This window comes from Mus caroli, unplaced genomic scaffold (assembly GCF_978045245.1).
Source record: "Mus caroli unplaced genomic scaffold, Mus_caroli_1 scaffold_4, whole genome shotgun sequence".
Lineage (NCBI taxonomy): Eukaryota > Metazoa > Chordata > Mammalia > Rodentia > Muridae > Mus > Mus caroli.
The window spans coordinates 150,971,601-150,986,829 of record NW_028227259.1 but is presented as its reverse complement, the minus strand read 5'-3'; the positions used below and the strand labels follow the sequence as shown (position 1 = coordinate 150,986,829).

The 15,229-nt window shown below is 47.6% G+C and overlaps 2 protein-coding genes and 2 non-coding genes across 5 annotated transcripts; all 4 read right to left on the bottom strand.

The window, feature by feature from the left end:
* Positions 1-572: 572 nt before the first annotated feature.
* Rasl11a (RAS like family 11 member A) lies at positions 573-3,157 on the bottom strand. The gene is made up of 4 exons (XM_021163788.2): positions 2,906-3,157; positions 2,547-2,603; positions 2,343-2,422; positions 573-1,255 (listed from the first exon to the last, which is right to left on the bottom strand). The coding sequence occupies exons 1-4, from the start codon at positions 3,027-3,029 to the stop codon at positions 788-790; spliced, it is 729 nt and encodes a 242-aa protein (XP_021019447.1). The 5' UTR covers positions 3,030-3,157; the 3' UTR covers positions 573-787.
* An 8,941-nt stretch (positions 3,158-12,098) lies between these two features.
* On the bottom strand, positions 12,099-14,996 carry Rpl21 (ribosomal protein L21). 2 transcript variants are annotated; one of them, XM_085837440.1, is made up of 6 exons: positions 14,780-14,996; positions 13,677-13,755; positions 13,428-13,489; positions 12,981-13,093; positions 12,378-12,528; positions 12,099-12,241 (listed from the first exon to the last, which is right to left on the bottom strand). In XM_085837440.1, exons 2-6 carry the CDS (start codon positions 13,741-13,743, stop codon positions 12,152-12,154), a joined length of 483 nt encoding a protein of 160 aa, XP_085693566.1. In that variant the 5' UTR covers positions 13,744-13,755; positions 14,780-14,996; the 3' UTR covers positions 12,099-12,151. The 2 variants fall into 2 exon arrangements, with proteins under 2 accessions (XP_085693566.1, XP_085693567.1); XM_085837441.1 differs by lacking the exon at positions 14,780-14,996 and adding an exon at positions 14,196-14,220.
* LOC115031191 (small nucleolar RNA SNORA27) lies at positions 12,817-12,945 on the bottom strand. Its single transcript, XR_003836811.1, has one exon. It is a non-coding gene; the product is annotated as a small nucleolar RNA SNORA27 (small nucleolar RNA).
* LOC115031181 (small nucleolar RNA SNORD102) lies at positions 13,181-13,251 on the bottom strand. Its single transcript, XR_003836801.1, has one exon. It is a non-coding gene; the product is annotated as a small nucleolar RNA SNORD102 (small nucleolar RNA).
* Positions 14,997-15,229: the final 233 nt, after the last annotated feature.

Here is a 15,229-nt window from a genome sequence, read left to right as displayed (position 1 = left end):
TGATGAGCCACCTCTCCAGCTCCCAGACAGTGTTTTTTTTTTTTTATTGTTGCTGTTGTTTTTTCTTTGTGGCTTGGTTTTTTTTTATGGGGTTCTCATGTATTGTTCAGGGTGGCCTGACTCTTGTTCCTCGGCCTTCCAAGGGCTTGAATCACAAGCAAGTCACAGCAGCCCATCCCTGCTTTTGTTTTCTAAAATATTCTATAGAGAGGCTACATTCACATTTGTATAAATAAATAATAAATAAATACAGTTGTGACATTTTGGGCAGTTCTCAACCGACCAACCACTGTGCTGGAAAACCAGTGTGAACTTCCTGACTGTGAAGAAGCGCCCTAACTAAGGACATCCAGTACTATTGAAACCTCTCTCCCTCCTCCACATACCTCTCTCACACACACAGCGAACTCCCTCTGCATGCCCCCCTCCCTACAGCAAGACACCAATCGGAGCTCAGACTCAAGGCCAAGCATTAAGCACTTCTGGGCTCTGGTGCAAGCAAGATTGCTATAAAAAGACATTCAGAAAACAAAGAATAGTATTGCCATTTTGCCTTTAATGGAAGAGTGGCTAACAGTTACAGTAAAAACAAAAAACAAAAAAAAAAAAAACACATTTAAAAAAATCCATTGCTTGAATTTTCAGAAATATACATACAATTGAAAGCCAATAAAGTCATTATAAAAATAAACTCTGAATATGTTTTAAAGGGGGAAAGGGCCAGTCTTTGTGGCAGCACAAAAGTTTAGTAGTAATAATAACAATACGCCAGTCTATCTGAGCTGGATCACCCCAGGGCGGAGGGTGCTTTTGCTTTGGAGGACAGGGCCTGCCTGAAGCGCCTCTTCAGGTCCTGCATGTTGGGGGATCGAGGCCGGGGAATGATGGATGCCCTCCTCCGCTCCCCACCGAGTCTGTGCACCTTGATTACTTCTTTGCAGAGATGTTGGAACACATCACAAACGTCTTCGTAGTTCTCACTAGTAGAAATTTCAAGGAAGAGACTGCCCAGCTCATTAGCTAGCTGAAGACCTTCGTGTGTCTGCACCTGCCGGGCATGCAAAAGGTCTCCTTTGTTTCCCACGATGAAGACGGGGGCTTTTCCATCAGGGTGGATCTTCCGGATGTGCTGGTAAAGGGGCCGGATGGATTGGTAGCTCTCATAGTCTGTTATGGAATAAACCAGCAGAAAGCCCTCTGCCCAGTGCACACTTTTGGTCAGAGAATCCACCATTTGACTGAGGCTGTCTTGGGCCTGGGAAAAAACAAAATGGAATCTGGTCAAAGAAGCTCAAACATGACACCGGAGTAGCCCCTGTAGGAACACTGGACAGAGAGATCACTGAGTATTGCTGTCTGGCTCTCCCTAGCTTCTGCAAGAGGCTTTCTGCAGAAAGCCTCAGACAAGTGCTCAACCTGGATTATTTTCTGAGCTGGCCTGGATGTAGACTGGTAACCTACTTTTTCCACAAGCAGTCTCCAGTGAACTCCAACCACTTAAGAATAATTACAGACCAGAATGGCTTAGTTTTCAGGGAACTAATTCATAACAAACAAAACCCTGGAAACAGTCCAACATAAATATCTATTCCCAAGCCCATAAAAAAATATTTTTAGCAGTCAACTTCTTGAGAATGTTGCAGAAACAAATTCCATTCTCTGGGCTCTCCACTCAACCTTTTCCTCCCTAGAAGGGCTGAGCAATTAGTTACGTTGCATTCCACAGTGATAGCCAAAAGGTTATCTGATTGCAATTACTGGCTTGAGAAAACATCCCCTAGCTTTTTTGGGGGGCGGGGGCAGTCCTGGCCAGGACGCAGACCCCACTCGCTCCAGAATCCCACCTACTCCATGCTTTTTCAGTGTAGTGCTGGAACCCAGGACCCGCAAGTGAATCCTTACTACTGAACTGGACCCTTACTCCCAAGGCTGTGGTTTTTAGATTGTCCCAGGATGTGCTCTGAAAGTGTTAATACCCGCCTAGGCAGCTCGGGCACCAGTGGTCAGCCAGGGCTACTGCTGGGAGGGGGTGGCTCTGCCTGTAATCTCAACACTTGGGAGGCTGAGGCATCAAAGATTATAAGGAGTCCAAGCAAACATGAACTACAAACCTGCCAGGGCTACACAGCAATCTTTAAAATAATTAACTAATTAAAATTAGCATTTAAGAGGAAACTTGTTCTAATTAACCGTTTCTTGCCACCTAGGAGGGCATCCAACATCTCAACCCTCAGCACCTCGTGTGTGCCCACACCGACATATTGGACATGCTGAGACATCTCGCTGAGATCCTGGAGCCAAACACCTCAGCCTGCACCGCATACCCTCCAGACAGTCCTTACCTGAATGCCTCCCGGAGTGTCCTGGATCTGTAGGGATAGCTGGTCCCCCTCCACATAGACAAGTCTCGAATACAGTTTGCCTGTACAACGAAGAGGAGTTTGCATCTAAGTTCCCACGGCCCCATGAGCAAAATAAAGAGAGAAGGGTGGGGAGGGCAAAGAGATACAAGTTACAAGAGCCAGGAAGCACGGAAACATTCTTGCCTGTGTTGGGTTCGTAGTCGCCGATGAATCTCTTGGTCAAGAAGCGCACAATCATTGCTGAAAAATAAAGTAGGAAAATCAGCTGAAGAAGTGGGTCAAGGTGGTCCAAACTGGGCCCTCAAAGGAACAGCATGCGTCCCCCCAGGTTTCCGGGACAAAGCCCCGCCACCGCGGAGTGCCTTTCCCCGCGGAATGTGAGAGACCGGACTAGAGCGACACTCAACAGGCACCAACCCCGTCCAGAGCTCAGAAATGGACTGCTGAAGCAACAGGCAGGGGTCTTCCTGCATCCCGGCATCCCTGCGGGTGAAGACCCTCCGCTGTCCCTGGGCGGCTTTGCGCGCCTTTGTCCCACTTACCGCTCTTGCCCACACAACCCGCTCCCAGCACGGCCAGCTTGATGTCCTTGGGCAGGAGGTAGTCAGAGGAGGACTCCGGGATGGGCGCCAGCAGAAAGTGCCCAGACATGGTGAGCGGCCGCATGGGCGCGTCCCGAGACCGCGTTGCTCGAGAGCCTCCTGGATACGCGCGGACACAACTGCGCCGGGATGTGGCGCGGCCAGCGGTGCTGCCCAGGCTCTTGGATTTTAAAGAGCTCCGGGAGCGCGGTGGCTGCCTCTGGCTCCTCCTTTTCCCCGCCCCTTCCTGGAAGGGTGGGAGCAGCGCCCGAGCAGGGGGACTGTCACCCGCGGGCGTGCGCACCCCAAGGCTCCCTGACGCGCTCTGCCCGCCCAGCTGCGCGGGTTCCTCCCGGTGCAGCCCAGGGGAGGCCTTTGCTCAAATTGTATTTGCGGGATCCTGGAGGCAGCCTCCAGTCTGGGGCACCAGCCTGGAGCGTGAACCTGAGCCACCGAAAGAACAAAAGTTTCAATTGGCTGGATGTTTCTGGGACAATGGGAAAGCGATCCCTTTTTGTGTCTTTGTCAAACAGTACTAATGAGAACCCTAATTTTGATCTTCAGCATCCTGGACACTGAGTGTGGTGGCACACTGGCGTGTTATCCTAGCGCTTAGCGGGTAGAGGCAGTAGGGTCAGAAGTTTAAGGTTATTCTTGGTCACATAGAGGGTTAGAGTTCAAGGCCAGTTTGGACTACGTAAAACCCGGTCTCAAATATAAACAAACAAATACGTGAATAAATTAAAAAATTTAAAAGGGTCCTAAGGGGTGGCATCACTGAGGAAATGGGTAGAGCCAAGGCAAGGTTCCTAATTAACTAATTGAGCATGAATCAAGGTAATTGCAGTCACTTCCCTGTGAACTCCCTTAGGGGGCAGTCATGCCCACAACTCACCATCCAAACACGGCCCCTTTCTGCTGTGAACAGATTCACTCAAATTCAATAAGCAACACACTTGGGGCCTGGACCTACCTTACTATTCAAAGATTTCCTGGTAGGTACATGGTAGAACTCAGGATAGGGCGTGGGGAGAAGGGCCCAGAAGATAAACATGGCCTTGTTCTTGGATGCCACCATGACAAGGCTGTGTTTTAGTCTCATCTGCCCAATTGTCTAGACAGTCCTACCCTCATTCTTTCCCTTTGTCCTTCTTAGTTTTATCTGTTAGCTTGAACGGCATGACAAACCACTCAGAACTCAATGGCTCACTCCAACAGACTTTTCTTTCAAAAGATTTATTTACTTCATGGGTGCTCTATCTGCATATACGCCTGCATGCCAGAAGTGGGCATCAGATCCCATTACAGATGGTTGTGAGCCATCATGTGGTTGCTGGGAATTGAACTCAGGACCTCTGGAAGAGCAGCCAGTGCTTTTAACAGCTGAGCCATCTCTTCAGCCCCCCTCCCTCCCCTTTGTCCCCAGACACTGCCCCCGATGCCACATACTCCTGTTTTTCTTAATCTATGCCATGCTCTGACAAGCTTGATTGAGCTCTCTGAGGCCATAGCTGAGAAGTCATGAGCCCTAGGGAAATAGGCTGAATTGCTCCATCACCAACTCACTCAAGTTTGGCTCATTGGGGAGTTTGGCACAGCTTGTCCCCAGGGTGGACGAGCAGAGCCCCAAGACGGTGAGGGAAAGTAGGCAAGGCCTCTGGAGGCTGGGTGGCTCTTGGGCAGAACCCATCATTCCTGGTGCACTCTGTTGACCAAAGCAAACCCTGATGCCAGCATGAGTTCAGAAGATGGAGAAATGATGCTTTAGCCCTTTAAGGTCAGAGCAGCAAAGCCACATTGGAAAAGGGCTAGCACGTAGAAAGTGACAGACAACTAGGTCTAGTTTTGCTGTTGAACATGCCAATAAATGGGTTTCCATACACCAAGTAGCCCAAGCAAGGTCCTGTGACTCCTTCTTGACCCCAACCTGTCTCGTTGGTTGTGGCTGGTTATGTTTAATGATTTCTTCTGCTCGAGTGTGCGTGCGCGCGCACACACACACACACACACACACACATCATTTGGTTGACCTTCTGAATGATTAAATAGATGGGCATTGACTCTACTGTTTGAAATGGAATAGCCAGCTGGGCAGTGGTGGCACACACCTTTAGTCCCAGCACTTGGGAGGCAGAGGCAGGCGGATTTCTAAATTTGAGGCCAGTCTGGTCTCCAGAGTGAGTTCCAGGACAGCCAGGGCTACACAGAGAAACCCTGTCTCAAAACACCCCTCCCCTCCCCCCAAGAAATGGAATAGCCAAAAGTCTCGTATATATCTGTTGTTCTGATGATCCTGGAAAGAGATGTTCCCAGAGAGGCCTGCCATAGTTAAGAGGTACAGACTGTAACCTTTTCACAAGGCAATCAATTCCCACTAATGTTCACTTTAGCCGGAGAGACGTGAAGCAGGGCCTTCCTAACTGGGGAAATGGGCACCATGAATATAAGAGTTGTTTAAGAAGCCACTGAGTAACTGCTGTTTTCCAAAGCCTTTTGAGAAGCTCTGGGAAGGCGGGGCTGTTGTTTCTGGGAGTCAATTGGCCTCTCCTTGATGGACACAAGATGGTTTCTGTAGCATTCAGTTCTCACACAAATAGAGAGAGAGAGGGGAGGACTACCTTGCTCTGCCTCTTGAACTATGAATTTTGTTTTGTTTTGTTTTTCGAGACAGGGTTTCTCTGTGTAGTCCTGGCTGTCCTGGAACTCCTTCTGTAGACCAGACTGGCCTCGAACTCAGAAATCCGCCTGCCTCTGCCTCCCAAGTGCTGGGATTAAAGGTGTGTGCCACCACTAGCCGGAAATTTTTTTAAGCAGTTCTTGGGTTGGGGACACAGCTCAGTGGCAGAGCCTTTCCCTAGTACACCCTGGGGCTTGTCTAGATTTAGCTCAGAATAAACTAGGAGTGGTGGCCTTCATCTGTAATCCCAGTACCCAGGAAGCAGATGACAAATTCAAGGCTATCCTGACTATGTAGTAAGTTAGAAGCCATCCTGGGCTACATGAGAGCCCATGTCAAAGAAAAAGATTATCTATTACATCTTATGAACCAGAGCAGACAAATGTAAACAAAGAAAAGCAATGCTCCAAACAACTGGCAAAGGCTGGGGTGGCGGTGACCCCATCTTGCGTGGTCTTGGTTCCTCCCAGAGGGCTAGAGACACTATCTATTAATATCATGAAAAATAAAAAACAGAGTACGACAGTTGAACAGGGGCCAATGCAATCTGTCACAAACAGCCTGCGCTTTCCTGTGAGAGAGAGAGAGAGAGAGAGAGAGAGAGAGAGAGAGAGAGATGCCTGCTTTGATTCAAGCTTGAGGCTATCTTCTCACTTCTTTACTCATGTCGGGTCTCTCTGTTTAAAGTGATGATTCTCAGCCTTCCTAATGCTGCGACCCTTTAATACAGTTCCTCATGTTGTGGGGACCCCTAACCATAAAACCATCTTTGTTGCTACTTCATAAGTATAATTTTGTAAATATCTGATATGTGATATATGATAAATGTTCCCAAAGGGGTCGCAACCCACACGTTGAGAACATTCCAGAGCCCGTTCTCTGCTCCCGTTTGTCCTTAGAGTGCCCCTTGCTTGGAAGAGCTTGAAGTGCGTCTCCATTCTCCTTGGAAGGGCTCTTCACATTTACAGATACACAAAATAACCTTCACAAAATATTGTGGAGACAATAAGCCCCCAAAGCAGAGAATTATAAATAGGCTCTCCTGAATCAGCGCTGCCTGGGTTCTGTTTTGTGTTATATTTGTGTCTAGAGTTACGTAAAGCTGTGGCAACCAGTGGAACACAGGCAGGCTGGACAGATCTGAGAAAGATAATAGGAATGAGTGGGCAGATACCACACAAATCTGTGGGTGTCTAGAATGAGTGTGGAGGACAGGATTTGCAAATAGCAAGTAATAGCAGGTTGGACACGTCATTAACTCTTTCTCAGCCACATGAAAGCTTAATTGAGCCTCACCCTTCAGTGAGGTTTGCCCAGGGGCCCACTGTAGTTGATAAATAATCCCCCCCACCATCCATATTGAGGGTCAATCAATGTCTTCCCCGGCCCTTTTTTGAAACAGTGCTTCTCTATGTAGCTCTAGCTGTCCTGGAACTCACTCTCCTAGCACTCAGAGATTTGCCTGCATCTGTCTCCCAAGTAAGTGCTTGGATTAAAGGTATGTGCCACAAGCCTGCTTTACTCTGTAGAAAGCCCTTGACCACTGAATTCATGGGAGCTTTGGAGGCTCTAGGTCCTCCCCAGTACAGGAACCAAGCCTCTGCCCTCTACCACCTCCCTCCATTGTCTCAACCATTGAAAAACCCAGTCTCTGCTCGGTAATGTGATGGGTGTTGGCACAGAACACAAAAAGAATAGCTTTGTGTTGAGAACTGCTTATCAGACATTCCTGCTCGCTCCCTTAGATACCCCTGTAGTGAAGGAATTAACTTTTAACTCATCAGCTATATATTACTTGTTTACAAAATTTTTCAAATCTTTTTTTTTTAAAGATTATTTATTATTATATGTAAGTATACTGTAGCTGTCTTCAGACACACCAGAAGAGGGAGTCAGATCTCATTACGGATGGTTGTGAGCCACCATGTGGTTGTTGAGATTTGAACTCAGGACCTACAGAAGAACAGTCAGCCCTCTTAACCGCTGAGCCATCTCTCCAGACCCGGTTTTTCAAATCTTATCTCCCACTCCGTGTGCGTGCATGTGTATGTGTGTAGGCCAGAGGTCAATCTTAAGTGTTATTCCTTGCTTGTTTTGGTTTTGTTGGGGGATTTTATTGGAACTTTGGTTTTTGTGTTTTGAGACTGAGCAGCCCTGGATGTCCTAGCATTGGCTCTGTAGGTCAGGCTGGTCTCTACGCCTGTCTCTGCCTCCCTGCTGGGATTAAGGCATGCACTGGTGTGATCTCCACTTCCAGCAAGTTCTCAGGTTCATTTGGTGCTGATAACCATAGAACCAAAGAAAAGCTACACATGTGGGGCCTTGAGGAGCCTCATAGGTGGCGCCTGAGTGGAGGGAAAGAGGCTCCTGGAAAAGAAAACTAGTTGGCACTGCCAATTATTACTAGGGAGATGAGATTTTAATCTGAAAAAAGGCTCTAAATGTTGTCAACAAGATTTTGGCAACCTCTAAGGTTAGCTGCACCACAATGGTAGAAGTGAGAGCCAGATCTGTAGTGGGTAAATGGAAAATTAGCTACAAAAGGGACCCAGCAGACACAAGAAAGACTGGTCTGTCATCTTCCTGAGGCTGTAGGCTCAAGTCAAGCAAGTGGTAAGAGGAAAGGGAGATGCTGGAGCCTGGGTGGCAATCAGTGCACCACACAAGGACAGAAGGCTGCAGGCAGCTCTCCGTTACTGCCAACCCCTTGCCCTCTTTATGCAAACTCAATGCATTATGGGGGCGGGGGTGTGTGTGAGTGGAGAGCCGCCAAAGAGAGCCCTGACACCAACTTTCCTTTGTGTCCTCCTTTACATCCCTAGCATCCTTTGACTCATCTTACATAAATATTCGTCTTCTGCATCCTCCAGGTTGTCACCTCTTTCAGAAGCAAGGCTGTAAGGTGCTATCCTTTGTCCTCTTTCTCTGGCAGACCAGATTCCAATAAGTATCTCTGACCTCAACAGAAAGCTGTATATAAGTTAAAAATCAAACTCCCATAAGTACTATAAAGAATAAAGGGACAGAAAAATGATAAAGGGGTTTGCTATTTTTATAGGCCATTAGGAGACGGTCTTGACAAAATCTGGGCAGAGGTTGAATATGGAAAGGGGACAGACCACAGGCATCTATGTAGGACAAGCTTTCCAGCAAAGGAAATGCCAAACACAAACGCTTTGAGGAAGTGTGTGCCTGGCATATCAAAGGCGCAGCAAGGAGGGGAACTGCAACCACAGCCAAGCTCTGGGTTAGAAGTCACTTAAGGAAAAAGTCAGAAAGCCACAGCTTCGATGGAGAGCTTTATAGGGCAGGGTCATTGTCAGGATCTATGTGATATTCAAAGTCATGAGACTGAGTATCATCTGGAGAATAAAGGTACTTCAATAAGGGGTCAGAAAGACACCCTCCTCCCCTGCAAAACTGCAAAGATGAAACAAAATCTAAACTCAGTAACAAGGACCTATCAGTTTGCAAAGCTTTTTAAGTTTTTCAGTGACAGGGTTTCTCTGTGTAGCCCTGGCTGTCCTGGAACTCACTCTGCAGACCAGGCTGGCCTTGAACTCAGAAATCCGCCTGCCTCTGCCTCCCAAGTGCTGGGATTAAAGGCGTGTGCCACCACACCCAGTGTCAAGGTTTCATTTTTTATATAGCGGCCTTCAGACATACCCCAGTAGAGGGCATCAGATCCCATTACAGATGGTTGTGAGCCACCATGTGGTTACTGGGGATTGAACTCAGGGCCCCCAGAAGAGCAGTCAGTGCTCCTAGCCATCTCTCCAGCCCCCAGTTTGCAAGTTTTAATAAGTGATCCTAACGAAAATGGTTGGGGCAAACATTTTGTTGTTTTCTAAAGACAGGGTTTCTCTGTGTGGCTGTGGAGGTCTTGGGAACTTGCTCTGTAGACCAGGGTCACCTAAAACTTAAGAGATTTGCCTGCCTCTACATCCTGAGTGCTGGGATTAAAGGCCAGTGCCATCTCGACCAGGCAAAACAAATTTTTTTGTGTTACATTTCCATGTCTGTATGTGTACATGTGTGTAATATACTCAAGAGACCTGAAGAGGGTTGTGAGCTACCATGTGGGTGCTGAAAACTGGACCTGGTCCGGTACAAGAGAATCCATCTCTCCAGCCGCTTGCTTTCTCCACTTCCACTTAATGCGCACCCTTTGAGGGGTCCAATATCATATACTTGCTGAGACCCGAGGCTCATCTGAGTTCTGTCAGCTTCACTAGCCTTCCTGAACGGAAGGTCTCTCCTCTGCTCAGGATAAATTATGTAAAGTGCACAGGTCGTCTAGGCATCCTTCACTCTGGTCCCACGTGCTCATGTTACTACGAGCAAAATGGTAGCCAGACTACAGAAACACTAGCTTTACAAACCACAGCAAAAAAATAAGTCTAACACAAGACCATCCATTCATATTAGCTACCCTGAGTCCAGTTTCTCCATGACAAGACATGTCTCAGTTCTACCATATCCTTGCAGTTTCCTAACACAATACAACACAGCAGTCCTCACATCTCAAAAGCTGTCCTAGCGGGGCGTGGTGGCACACGCCTTTAATCCCAGCACTCGGGAGGCAGAGGCAGGCGGATTTCTGAGTTCGAGGCCAGCCTGGTCTACGAAGTGTGTTCCAGGACAGCCAGGGCTACACAGAGAAACCCTGTCTCGAAGGAAAAAAAAAAGTTGTCCTGAACATAATATTGCACACCCTTAATAGATCAATATTGGTACTGCCAGCTGTGGTGGCACAACCATTAATCTCAGCACTTGGGAGGCAGAGACGGGCAGATTTGTGAGTTCAAGGCCACCTGGTCTACAAGGCAAGTCCAGGACAACCCAGGCTGACTACTCTAAGATACCCTGTCTTGAAGAAAAATAATCTTGGCACTATTCTCAGTAAAATACTTTTCACTAGAACAGGTGCTTGCACGCACTCGGATGGCAACTACCCAAGAGCACCGCGTTCACACACCCTAATAGCAAGCACAGCAGCCAACAATTCCAGAGCTTCAAGCTGTGGATGAAGGGGGAAAACATGAACTAAATTTTGATTTTGTTTAGACTTGGATGCTATGGAGAGATTTTACTAAAAGTAAACAAAGCCCAGTTAAACTCAAGGCTTTAAGTTCCTGAAGTTAACAGAAAACCTCTGAAAAACAGACCATAGTGCCCGTGAGCCAAAATGAGAAACATACCAAAGACTAGAGCAGAACCCTATTTCCCAAGGCACTAACTTTGGCAATCAGGGATGCCAAATTAATTATTTGCTCTTAAAAACCATCACTAAGCCGAGCAGTGGTGGCACATGCCTTTAATCCCAGCACTTGAGAGGCAGATGGATTTCTGAGTTCGAGACCAGCCTAGTCTTCCAAGGCAGCCAGACTGCACAGAGAAACCATGTCTCACCAAAACCAAACCATCACTAACAAAACGGTTGAAGCTTTCCAGTGCATTTACTTCTAACAGAATCACAACCAATGACTGGGGTGGGCATCTACAGAGGCCCTGACTGAAGACATGCTTGAAGGTGATGACAACTAAGGCAATTGTGTGAACTGAACACTGGACACATGCACACCCACATTCACACCATGTGGACACAGACAGGTGGTTTAAACACATCATTGGGTGTTAATGAGCCATGACCACTGTAGCAAGAATGTTAGCTCCATTGCCTATGAAGGTGGCTAATGGGGACTTCACAGTTCTACGTAACAGGATGTTAACCAAGCAATCTGTTTCACTAAGACACAGTACTTCTAGAGAATCTTACCTATACCGTAAATCTCTGTATAGCTGCCATAGCAAGCAAGTTTGTCACTGCAGATTCCAACCCTGGGTTACAACCTCAGCACTGCCGAAATGGCCACCAGAGAATACTTAAGGTCCATTAGATTCTATTCTCCCCACTCTGGCAATGTTAAATGTACCCGCCAAGTACAATTTGAAAGACCAGAAAGGTCAACCAAAGCCCAGATTGTTTCAAAGATGGTATGGTGGACCATATATAAGGAATATTTATTTAGGAGTAGAGTATATTTCCTAATATATTTAGGAAAAGAATGCTTTCACAGTACCAACTGTGGCCGGCCCTCTCCTGGCTTAGTTTTGTTTGCTCACTTTGGAGAATTATGATTAATTTCAAAGTGGGAACCACAGTCACCCACTCCCTGATATCCCTACCTTGGGATACCAGCATGTTACTATGCACATCATGCAGCCTGAAGATCCCCCTGCCTCCGACTCCTGGTGCTAAGGGTTACAGCTATACCACCATGCCTGGCCACCCACTAATGTTTTCCAGCACCCCCCCCCCATACAGAACCTCTTCAAACTAGTGTACCTGTTTTGTAAATATTTGGCTATTTTCCAATCAAGAGGATATTTTCTGCACACTAAGCTATATCGTTTAGAAGAACAGTTAGTAAAATATGAACAAGAAAGACAATGAGCAAACCCCACACTACAGTCTAAGGAAAACACTTCACAGTCCTGGTGCTGGTATTTTATTTCTTTGTGTACAATTAGGCCATGAATTCATATGGAATGGGCTCCAACAGCTCAGGCTCTTTTCCGTTAGTCCTCACAAAGTGTGCTTCTCTGGGTGGTGCAGGCTGGTAAGAAAAAAAAAAAGAAATTATAGTGAAGTTTAGTGGTTTTTGGAATTAATGAATACACAATTCTTTTAACAAAGTGAGCCAAGTCCTACAGGTTCCTCAAGATTAACAACACCGCCAAGGCAGCTCTCACCTGGCGCTTCAGCTGCACCCAGGTGCCCTTCTCTTTGGCTTCCTTTTTCTTCTGGTCGTTCTCCTTCACCCGCTTCAGGAAGCTGTCCCTGCTCTTTGAGTGCTTGATGTGCTCAATCCGCACATTGATCCTCTTGGCCAGAATTTTGCCCCTGGAATGACCAAAGACCGATATGCTTCATTCAGAAACACAGTACAATGTATGCTGTTCTGACAGCTGTTAGCTAACACTTCCCCCAAGATCAACATGGTGATATGTCATTCTCACCCAAAGGAAGAGGGAGGCCTCGAGAGCACTTTAAAGTGCCTTTTCTGATAAAAACAGGCCCCAAACCACAGTAACTTAGCCAAACCAGGCAAAGGAAGCCTGTAATGAAGGTTTGATGCTATAAAAACCAGCACCACTCACTCACTCACTCACAGAATCCCCCTCCCAACGTCACTGTTTCCCCTGACAGGTTACAAGACAAACACTTAAGTTTGCCTGAGTTTTAAAAGGTAATTTCCTTTGCCCCACTTGAATGGCCAATGAAGACATTAAGTCCCATTGGCAAAGTGAAAGGGGGGGTGAGGCCAACTACTTAGAGAAAGGCGCTCTACTCACTTAACCTGCTTGTTGACAATGATGCCCACGGCATGCTGGGTGACATTGTAGACTCTTCCGGTTTTGCCGTGGTAGCACTTATGGGGCATTCCTTTTTGAACAGTGCCCATCCCCTAGTCAACAGACAAAGTGTTATTCCAGAAATTCCTCTTTTCAGATCCTTGTAACTAACCAAGGCTCCCTTTCAAGGTCAGCTCAGGAACTCTCAGAGCCGGTGAAATGTGGTTTTCACGTTGCATCAAGCAATCAAACAGACGATCATCATTAAGTTCCAGAGCGACAGGATCTGTTCAACGGCCCATCAAAGGACACGGGCATCTCTAATAACAAATTTTATCTTCATATGGGGGTCTAACTGTACAGCCTGAGTGCTAGCTAGGCTCAAAGGCATGAGCCAGTGCTCTCAATTCCTAATACACGTGTGCCCTTCCCTCCACTCTAACTTACCTTGATGTCTACAATATCACCCTTCTTGTAGATTCGCATGTATGTGGCCAAAGGAACAACGCCTGCAACAGGAAAAAAAAAAAAAAAATCAAGACTTCTAGAACCACAGGTACACTTTCTTGAGTATACCAGTTTCCAACCCAAGTCCACATTTGGCAGTTACATACACTGTAAAGGACAATGTCTCTGACAAGCAAAGCCAGACTAAGACATGCCACTTCTCCCCAGGCACAGACATAACAAACTTACCATGTTTCCTAAAAGGCCTAGAGAACATATACCGGGTGCCTCTCCTCTTTCCCTTTGTGTTCGTCATTTTGGGGAGTTACTGAAACCAGAAAAGTTATCAGTCAAATAACAATTCAGTTTATGTTATTAACTGTCCCAATAACCACACCCCCAAAAGTCATCTTGTCACACAGGCCAGGCACCCTCAACCTCAGCACCTCTGTCAACCTTCCAAATCACAGGAATTGAAAATGGGTGCCCACAATTCCTCTTAGCAAAAGAGGCCAAATTCTGTCATTAGCACCAACAGACTGGATGCTAGAACTTAAGCCAATACATTGCAACCTGCAACTCCAGGGTAACTTGGAGACCACCAAACTCAGCCTCTTTGATGCTGTTTAATTCCATTTTACTACCGTAGTTTTCTATCAACAATCTCTTAATCGCATACTTGCACTTGCGAATGTTATTAGGAAGCATGCATAGAAAACCACACTCCAACTAAACTTAATGCTAATTTAGCACCATCTACGAACTTACCTACTACACATATTTAGAACCAGATCGTGTATTCCCACAAACCAACAAGGTTTGGATTACTCCAGTCATCCAGGGCAGAAATACCCGCCATTCCTAACCACAAGGGAAGCTCCAAAGCATGGTGTACTAGACGTAACCCCTTGCCCTTGTAGTCTTAAGCACTGGAACAGCAGCCTTAATGTTACCTTCCCCACGCTCCTCTTCTAGGGCCAAAATTTGCAAATTCCTAAGTGTTTCATGTATCCAGAGGAGGGATCCCCATTACATCATTACCAGGCTGACCCGGCGGGCACCCTCCTCGCCCGAGCCAATTCCAGGCTTCGGCACCCCGGCATTGTTAAGACCCAAGCAGAATCCTAAGTCCCAACCCGACAGCACATGCTCAAGTCTGGGATTGGGCGGACGCCTGGCAACCAAGACTGCACCAGGCCCGGCTTCCCCGAATAGAAGCTCCCTAGCACACACCGCCCAGGGCAGTGACCTCCAGACGGTCTCCCCACGCCCCTAACACGCAGTCTCTGCGGCGTGGGCGCCACACGCAGCGTGTGCGGAGAGCAAGGCGAGAGAGCCACGCGCGTACCAACCTGGAAGATGGCTGCGGCGGCCGAAAGGAGGAGGGCGGGGCTGCGCGCTCTTACAAGGCCCGAGGGCTGCCCGCGAAGGTGCCTGAAGAGAAACGCTGGGCCCTCGAGGCTCGTCGAGAGAACCTCATCGCCCCGATAACCTGAAGACGCCGTGAGAGCGCGCTCCCCGGCGCAGATTAAAGGCAGCAGGCCAACAGAAACCACTCAGGCATCCTGTTAGACAGCCCGGAATGGGGCCCTTGCGGGCGTAGAGCCAGACGCGACTTCCGTAGCGTGCTGACGTTACCTTGCGTCGTGTGACGTAGGAGGCACCGCCTCTCTGGGTTGCCCAGCGTTCGGCGGTGCTCAAACAACTGGTTCGTTAAACTTTGGAAAAGCTGTGCGTAGTGCGCATGTTCATAATCCCAGCCTTCCGGAGGCAGAGGCAAGAATGTCCCCTGAGTTTCCAGA